Source organism: Dermochelys coriacea, chromosome 24, assembly GCF_009764565.3.
Source record: "Dermochelys coriacea isolate rDerCor1 chromosome 24, rDerCor1.pri.v4, whole genome shotgun sequence".
NCBI lineage: Eukaryota > Metazoa > Chordata > Testudines > Dermochelyidae > Dermochelys > Dermochelys coriacea.
Genome location: NC_050091.1, coordinates 13,738,281 through 13,746,736, shown reverse-complemented (window position 1 = coordinate 13,746,736; position 8,456 = coordinate 13,738,281). Strand labels below are relative to the sequence as shown.

Sequence of the window (8,456 nt, the reverse complement as noted above, 5' to 3'; positions counted from 1 at the left end):
CCCCCCCCACCCCAGCCACTAGGGGGCGTGACCGGGGGCTGGGCGCCGGCGGAACCCCCCCCACCCAGCCACTAGGGGGCGTGACCGGGGGCTGGGCGCCGGCGGAACCCCCCCCACCCCAGCCACTAGGGGGCGTGACCGGGGGCTGGGCGCCGGCGGAACCCCCCCACCCAGCCACTAGGGGGCGTGACCGGGGGCTGGGCGCCGGCGGAACCCCCCCCACCCAGCCACTAGGGGGCGTGACCGGGGGCTGGGCGCCGGCGGAACCCCCCCCACCCAGCCACTAGGGGGCGTGACCGGGGGCTGGGCGCCGGCACACTCCGGCGTGACTGCGACTAAGCCCCGCTGCCGAAGGCTCTTGTCCTGAACACGGCCCCGGAGCCGGGCTCCTTCTTCCCAGATCAGGGAATTCCGGGACCCCCTGGTGACAGTGTCTGACCTCCTGGGGGGCGGCTGGACTCAGAGCAACTCACCCCTCGGAGGGCTCGTCCGCCTGCACCTGACACCTCACAGGCACGGCTCGCCCGGCCTCTGCCTGCCTCAGTTTCCTGCTGCTCTCGGCCGCCCTGCTGGACCCCAGCTGGCAGGACGGGGGCCACCCCCAGGACGCCGGGGTCCTCGCCGGGCTGTGCACCAAGCCAGCCTGTGGGAACACGAGACAGGCCAGCGGTACGGGGGGACGGTGCCCCCCACTCCCGACCCGCAGCCCCCTGCCAGCCCAGCCCCGGGCTTTCCCCTCCCCAGCTCAGCCGGTGCCCCCACTCCCGACCCGCAGCCCCTCCCCCACAGGGACTGGGCCGGATGGTGGGTCTTTAGCCCCACGTTGCCCTTGGTGCCCCCCCTTGATCTCCTGGGGGCCGCTCGCATTTGCCTGACCTTCGCCGCTCTCGCTGGCTTCGTGGCCGCCGTGGCCGTTCTCAGCCGCTGCTCCCGCTCGCCCGCCTCGGGCAGGTGATCGCCGCAGCAGCCCCCTTCACCGCAGGTCGCCCCGCGTCCCGCCCCAGATCCGTCCGTGTGCCGGCGCCGGGCAGGGAGGAGACGCGGGGCTGCTTATACAGGGCCCCCTGGTCTGCCTCTGGGGTGGGGTGCGGGGGCTGGCGGAAAAGCAGGTCCCTGGGGACGGCCCTAGGCCGCTGTAATTCTGCCCCACTTGGCTCTAGGGCTGCCTGGTTTAATTGCCATGGAGCTGTATACGCCGGCTGAGCCCGGCCACGCTGAACATCACCAGGACCCGCTGCCTGGCCCGGCGGGTGTTCACGCTGTCCATAGTGACCGGTGAGGGGGCGGGGGGGCAGGCCATGGGGGCAGGGCTCCCTCATCTGTCATCTCTCCAGCGGAGCAGCTTCGTAGGGCTGGGGTATCCCCCCCCCCAGCCTCCAAAGCCCCTTGTGGGCTGATTATCCAGGGATCGTTCACGGAGCACCGAGGTGCAGCCGCCTCTGGGGTGGGGCGCGGGGGCGGGTTATCCAGGGCCCCCTCGCCCGGTGCTGAGCTGTGTTCTTTTCTCTCGTCTATTCGGGTGTTTTCAGCTTGCTCACGCATGTCCTGTACCCCGAGCCGGGGCCCCAGCGCTGCCCGTGCCCCGTCCCCGGCGGGCGCAGCCAGTGACCGGCCTGGAGAGGGACCCTGAGCGGGCGGGGGGGGGAGGTGGGTTGTGGGTATGTCCCTGCCGCTCCCTGCTGGCAGGACCGAGCCCTGCTCTATGTGTGTGCACGACCCCCTCCCAGAACCTGCACCCCTCACCTTCTCCTGCACCCCAACCCCCTGCCCCAGCCCCGGAGCCCCCTCCTGCACCCAATTCCCTCCCAGAACCTGCACCCCTCACCTTCTCCTGCACCCAAACCCCTGCCCCAGCCCCGGGTCAGAATCCCCCTCCTACGTCCAAACTCCCTCCCAGAGCCCGAACCCCCTCGTGAACCCCAACCCCCTGGCCCAGGTCAGAATCCCCCTCCTGCACCCAAACTCCCACCCAGAGCCCGTGCCCCCTCGTACACCCCAACCCCCTGCCTCAGCCCGGAGCCCCCTCCTGTACCAAACTCCCTCCCAGGAAAGACTTGTACACAGGGGCCCCACAAAATCTCATTGCCCCGGGCCCACGGGACAGTCAATCCGGCCCTGCCCATCCAGGCCAGCGACTGGGCCCAACGACCACCCAAGGCGCCGCGCTGGGCCCACCCGGCCTCTCGCCCTTGGGGGAGGCTTTGGCTCCACTTCCCGGCGGTGACGTGTCTGCTTCGCTTTGGCAATTTTCTCACCCTGCCCACCTTGGAAACGTGTATGAGCCACAGAACAGCATCTGCACCGCTCCGGCTGGTGTCACCCAAACACCGCCCCAAGAGACCCCACTCCCTGCCCAGGGAGAGAACCCAGGAGTCCTGGCTCCCAGCCTCCCCTGCTCTAACCACTAGACCCAACTCCCCTCCCAGAGTGAGGAGAGAACCCAGGAGTCCTGGCTGCCAGCCTAGAAGCAGCCATCATCCCATTGAAGCCAAAGTGGGGCGAGTGGGGGGATTTCTTGTCCCCTTGTAACTGGCAAGTCGCTGAGCTGTTTCTGCGACGCGCCCCCAAGAACCGCAGAGACAGGAAGCGGGGGAAGGCGGCCGAGTGCAGAGAGAGAAACAGCTCAGAGAGCCAGCGAGAGAAAGGGCGGGGTGTGGGGATGGACAGACGGGTACGGGGGGATAGGTTGATAAAGGGAGTGTCTGGGGAAGGACAGATACGGGGTACACAGGGATGGATGGATGGATGGATGGATGGGGTACAAAGGGATCAGGGTACACAGGGATGGATGGATGGGGATACACAGGGATCAGAGTACACAGGGATGGTTGGAGGGATGGATGGGGGTACACAGTGATCAGGGTACACGGGGATGGATGGATGGGGTACACAGGGATCGGGGTACACAGGGATGGTTGGAGGGATGGATGGGGCTACACAGGGATCAGGGTACACGGGGATGGATGGATGGGGTACACACGGATCGGGGTACACAGGGATGGTTGGAGGGATGGATGGGGGTACACAAGGATCGGAGTACACAGGGATGGTTGGAGAGATGGATGGGGTACACAGGGATGGATGAATGGGGGTACGCCGGGATGGATACATATTGTCTCCTCGGACGCTCACTCTCCTCACCCAGCCCCAGAAGTTGCTTCCTGCTAATATCAGCCCCGCCCCCGTGACCCCACCCGCTGGGGAGGGACAGTCTGGGTGTGGGTGCAGCCGCACAGACTGTGCAGGGGGCACCCAGAAAGGTAAGGACACACCACGCTCTGCTCTCCCCAACCCCTGCCATCAGCTATGGTCTGGGACCCTCTACACTACAGACCCCCAAAACCATTAGACCCCACTCCCCTCCCAGAGCCAGGGAGAGCACCCCGGAGTCCTGGCTCCCAGCCCCCCTGCTCTAACCATTAGACCCAACTCCCTTCCCAGAGCTAGGGACACAACCCAGGAGTCCTGAGCCCTGTGGGTCGTGTCCTCCCAGATCTGGGTCCCCAGTAGCAGAGAGGGGCTGAGGGGAAGAGTCCATGGAGCAATGTGAGGAAGGGGGATGAGGGGCCAGATACTGGGCTAGGGGGGTCCATGGGGCTGAGCTGGGGCAGCAGGGAGGGGGTGGTGTGGGATACCAGGCTAGGAGGGTCCATGGGGCTGATCTGGGGCGGCAGGGAGGAGGCGGGATACTGGGCTAAGATCCATGGGGCTGATCCCCAGGGCGGGGGCCGCAAGCTGGCTGAGGGGGCCTGGGTTTGCGTGGGTCCCAGGCTGACGTGAAGGTGTAAGAACAGCTCGGGGAAGTGGCTGGGGTGTGAAAAGCAGTTGCAGGGAGCAGCAGCTACGCTAACCACTAGAGAACACTCCTCCCTGCCTCCACCGGGGTAGAGAGAGACCCAGGTGTCCTGGTTTCCAGCCCCCCTCACTCCCTCTAGCTGCTAGGCCTCACTCCCCTCCCAGAGCTGAGGATAGAACCCAGGAGTCCTGGCTCCCAGCCCCCCCACTCCAGCAGTTTGACTCAGCGGGGCCCAGCTGGGGCAACTGGGACGCTGGGCTGGGGGGTGGGGAAGGGGCTGTGACAGCAAAGGGGCGGGGGGGGTCCCTGGACGCCAGGGCTCATGCGCCCAGCGCGGGGTTCCTCTTGCAGGTCCGGTAGCCAAGGCTCTGCCCGGTGGCCCGGCTCGTGGGAGATGCAGGTCTGCAGCGTGGGGAGCTGCCTCCTGGCCATGCTCAGCCTGGTGCTGCTCTGCATGGCTCTGTTCACCGACTACTGGCTCGTAGCCTACGGCCCCAAGAGCACGTCCCACAGTGGGCTCTGGCAGTCCTGCGTGGACAACGTGTGCGGGAGCCCAGACCAAATCCTCGGTGAGGAGACGTCCGAGGCTGGGATGCAGCCCCCTCCGGGGTGGTGCGGGGGGCTGGTTTTCCAGGGGCCCCTCACCCACCTTTGGGATGCAGCCCCCTCTGGGGTGGTGCGGGGGGTGTTTATATGGGATCCCAGGCCTGGTGCTGAGACATGGCCATCACTGGGGTCGGGAGCGGGGCTGGTTATCCAGGGGCCCCTCACCCAGCTCTGGGATGCGGCCCCCTCTGGGCTGGGGTGGGGGGGCTGGTTACAAAAGGACCCCTCACTGGGCGCTGAGATGTGGCCCCTCTGGAATGGGGCTTGGGGGCTGGTTATACAGGGTCCCCTTGCCCAATCCTGGAGTGTACACAGACAGCTCTGCCAATGCCCCTCACTCCCGACCCACAGCCCCCTGCTCTCCACCCCCCCGTTAACCCTTTGTGTCCCTGTCCTCCCACAGAGTATATACAAGCCACACAGGCCTTCCTGATCCTGGCCACGCTGGCCACCGCCGCGTCCCTCCTGTTCCTCCTGTTCTCCCTCACATCCTGCGTCCAAAGCCCTGTGAGCACCAACCTCCTGGCTGCCATCACTGCCTTTGCCGCCGGTAGGGACTGGGCTCGGGGCCTGTCCCCTGGGGGCGGGGGGGGGGGTGCTGGTCTGGCCACAGGGCAGGGGCCAGGGTTGGCCCGGGGGGGGCAGGGAACGGGGCACGGGACCTATCCCCTCTAGAGGGCGCCAGCTCCCATCCGGCCCCAGGGTGGGTGACTGGCTGGCTCAGGGTCAGATCGGGCCCCATGGCGGGGAGACTGGCCGGCTCAGGGGCTCTAATCCCTCCCCCCCCCCGCAGGCACCTGCACCCTCATTGCCATGGGCGTGTACAGCGGCGAATCGTGGCACAAGAACCAGGACACGATGATCCAGCTGACCTATGAATGGTCCTTCTACCTGGGCTGGGCCGCCCTGCCGCTGCTGGGTCTGAGCGGTGAGCGCCGGGCCGGGGGGCTGGGGAGGGGGCGCTGTGGGGAGCGGGGTCCTAGGGGGCGTGGTGGGAGGGGGCGCCCTGGGAAGCCAGGGCAGGGAGCCACGGCAGGGCAGGTGCTGGGGGGAGAGGCCAGGGGATGGGGTGCTGTGGGGAGCGGGGCAGGGAGCCATGGGGGAGCAGGCAGTGGGGGAAACTGGGGTAACGTGTTGGGGGGAGGACGCTGGGGGTCTGCAGGGAGGGGAATGTTGCGCAGGGCAAGAGGAGGAAATCGGGGGAGGGGGCGGCACTGGGAGGGCAAGGCACTGTGGGGCAGGGGGTGCTGGAGGGGGCTGGGGGGCTGTCTCCAATCTCCCCCATCTCCCCTCAGGTACCTTTGCCCTTGTGGCCCACCAGCGCCACTTGGGGTACGAGCGTCTGTGACCGGAGCCGCGGAGAGATGGGGGACTGGATGGACCCCCCAAAAGGCCGCTGCTGTCCCCTGCTGGAACGGAGCCGGCAGCCCTAGAGGGGAAAGGCCCCGTGCCCCATTCCCTGCCCCAGCCAGTCCCCACCCTCTGCCTTGGGGCTGAAGGGCAGCCGGCGCCCCCCGAGGCTCTTGTCCATTGTTTATGGGTCTGTTCTTCCTTGGGCCTTTTCCTGCTTTGAAATAAACTGTATCTCTGCATCCAAACCCCGTCTCCCCCCAGTTACTGGTCCCACAGCAGGGATTGGGCTGTGTGGGCCCCGGGACTGATCGGGGGACAGCCTGGAGCATGGGAGTTCCAGAATCTTGGGGTTACCACGGGAGTCAAGATGTGATTAGAGCCAGGAGAGGGGGAGCCTGGCTCTTTGGCTCTAACCACTAGGACAGACCCAGAGGGATACCTGGGCAGTGCCCAGCAGTGGGGAGTACCAGGGGTTAACCCCGCCAATGCCCAGTGGCAGGGAGTCCCGGGGGTTAACACCCCCAATGCCCAGCAGCAGGGAGTCCGGGGGGTTAACCCCGCAAATGCCCAGCGGCAGGGAGTCCTGGGGGTCAACCCCACCAATGCCCAGCGGCAGGGAGTCCAGGGGATTAACTCCACCAATGCCCAGCGGCAGGGAGTCCAGGGGATTAACCCCACCAATGCCCAGCGGCAGGGAGTTAACTCCGCAGGTTTTTCAGCGTTTCTGTGCCTGGTCTCCCCTGTCTATGATGGGTTCCAAGCTGGGGGTGGCCGGGCTCTGTCTCTCCTGTGTGGTGACCGTCCTGCTGGCGGTATCTGCTGCCACCGAGTCCTGGCTCCGGCTCTGGGTCCTGGGCATCGTCATTCACCGGGGTCTGTGGAGGGAGTGTCAGCTGGGGGCCTGCACCCCCCTCCAGGGCCAGCGAGGTAGGGACATCGGGTTCACCCTGCTCTTATCCGTTGGCAGGGAGTCCCACTGGTTAAACATGCTCTTATCCGGTGGCATGGAGTCCCACGGGTTAACCCAGCTCTTACTTAGCGGCAGGCCGTGACCCGGCTTAACCCTGCCAATTTAAGGCCCAGAGGTGGGGAGTCCCGCATGCTCCATCATCAGGGAGTAGCTGCATGGGGAAACTGACTGAAAGAAGAGTGGGGAGCTCAGCTCTACCCCCGAGGAGCAAGCCCTGGGTTCGGAGGGGGGGGCAGCTCCTTTTCCTCCCCACTTTGCTGCTGTCAATGCCCCACGCATGGAGTGTTGTTGCCATCCACTGGCCACATGGGGACACAGCAGGGCACGGGGAATAGTCCTGGGGGCTGGGACGAACCTGGACCAGGTGCTGCGGGACCCCAGGGCAGGAGTTCGGGGGGACCCCAGGGTGTGCAGAGGAGTGGGGGTGACAGGACGAGTTCTCACTCACCCCCCGCATTTCTGCTCCCTCCCCCAGCGTATGTGGGAGTATCACGGGGCTGCCTGGTTCTGGCCGTCCTGGCCGGGTACCTCTCTGTGCTGTCTGGGGCCCTGGCGCTTGCCCCCGGCCCGGCCCCCAGGAGACTCGACTGGGCCCGGGGGGCTGCTGCCCTCTGCTTCCTCACAGGTAAGGGGAACCCCCCAAATCCCTTTCCTGCCCTCTGACCCCCAAACTGCCTCCCCCCTTCCCAGCCCTCCTGATCCCCAACCTCCTTCTACCCCGCCACCCCACCCTCTGACCCCTAACTCCTCCCCTGCCCATCCTCTCCCACCATCTGCCCCCCCCAATTCCTCCAGTTCCCCCCACCTTGACTTCCCACCCCCTAGTTCTCCCCAGCCCCACATCTTGTGTCTCGCAGGCACCTTGGCCATGGTGGCTCTGGGCTGTTTCATGGGCGGATCGGCCGGGGAAGCCGGTGGCAGCTGGGCCTGGTCGCTGGCTGTGGGCTGGGCAGCAGTGCCCGCAGCTGGGTTGGCAGGTGAGCACCTGGGGGTCTGGGGGGGTGGTTGGGGGGGCAAGGAGGGGAAGCATCTTTCAGCCATGCTGACCCCCCCCCATCTGTTCCAGGCACCTGCCACTGCCAAGCTCGGCGGAGGGAGCGACGCCGGCACAGCGACCCAAGAGGATCCCCCGGCTCGGCGTGATGCCCCCCCAAGGCGCTGGGTCCCCCCGTCTGGCCCCCCAGGCAGAGCTATTAAACCTTGTCTGCTGGCCAGAGACGCCCCGCGGGACTGGGGACCGACTCGGCTCCTCTGGTGGTGGGATGCAGCCACCTCTGGGGCAGGGCAGCTGGGGAACAGCCGCATATAACAGGGCACAGGGGGGTCGATTGCCCGGTGCTGGGGTGCACCCGGGAGCAGCAAATGGACCCGCCTTGGGGGGGCGCCGGGGAGGCAGGAACCCGGAAGAGGGGGAGGAGCAAACAGCCCGGACGCCTGGGTTCCCTCCCGAGGGGGCGGGGCTTCAGGAATCAGGCGGGGTCCCGCCCCGTCAATCTTCACCAGGGGGCGGCAGAGGCCCGCCCCTCGTGACCGGCCGCTGGCGCTTGCGTCACGTGTCGCTGCCCTCCGCGTCACGAGGCCAGGCAGCCATTGAGCTGCGGGGGCCCATGCTGCTTGCCGATTGGCCGGTGAGTTGAGGCCCGCCCACGGGGCACGGTGATTGGTTTCGAAAGAGTATTGCTCCCCTTCGTGATTGGTGACAAGTTTAAGGCCCGGTCAGGCCTCCGCGAT

General features: G+C 66.8%; 2 protein-coding genes across 2 annotated transcripts; both read left to right on the top strand.

The window, feature by feature from the left end:
* Positions 1-2,644: 2,644 nt before the first annotated feature.
* Positions 2,645-6,000, top strand: LOC119847671 (protein NKG7-like). The gene is given in 7 exon segments (XM_038382622.2): positions 2,645-2,671; positions 3,146-3,260; positions 4,148-4,183; positions 4,186-4,365; positions 4,806-4,952; positions 5,196-5,330; positions 5,698-6,000. Coding segments are annotated over 7 exon segments (678 nt in total). The 5' UTR covers positions 2,645-2,659; the 3' UTR covers positions 5,751-6,000.
* Positions 6,001-6,132: 132 nt separating this feature from the next.
* Positions 6,133-8,025, top strand: LOC119848105 (claudin domain-containing protein 2-like). Its single transcript, XM_043501925.1, has 3 exons — positions 6,133-7,350; positions 7,583-7,702; positions 7,792-8,025. Exons 1-3 carry the CDS (start codon positions 7,032-7,034, stop codon positions 7,866-7,868), a joined length of 516 nt encoding a protein of 171 aa, XP_043357860.1. The 5' UTR covers positions 6,133-7,031; the 3' UTR covers positions 7,869-8,025.
* Positions 8,026-8,456: the final 431 nt, after the last annotated feature.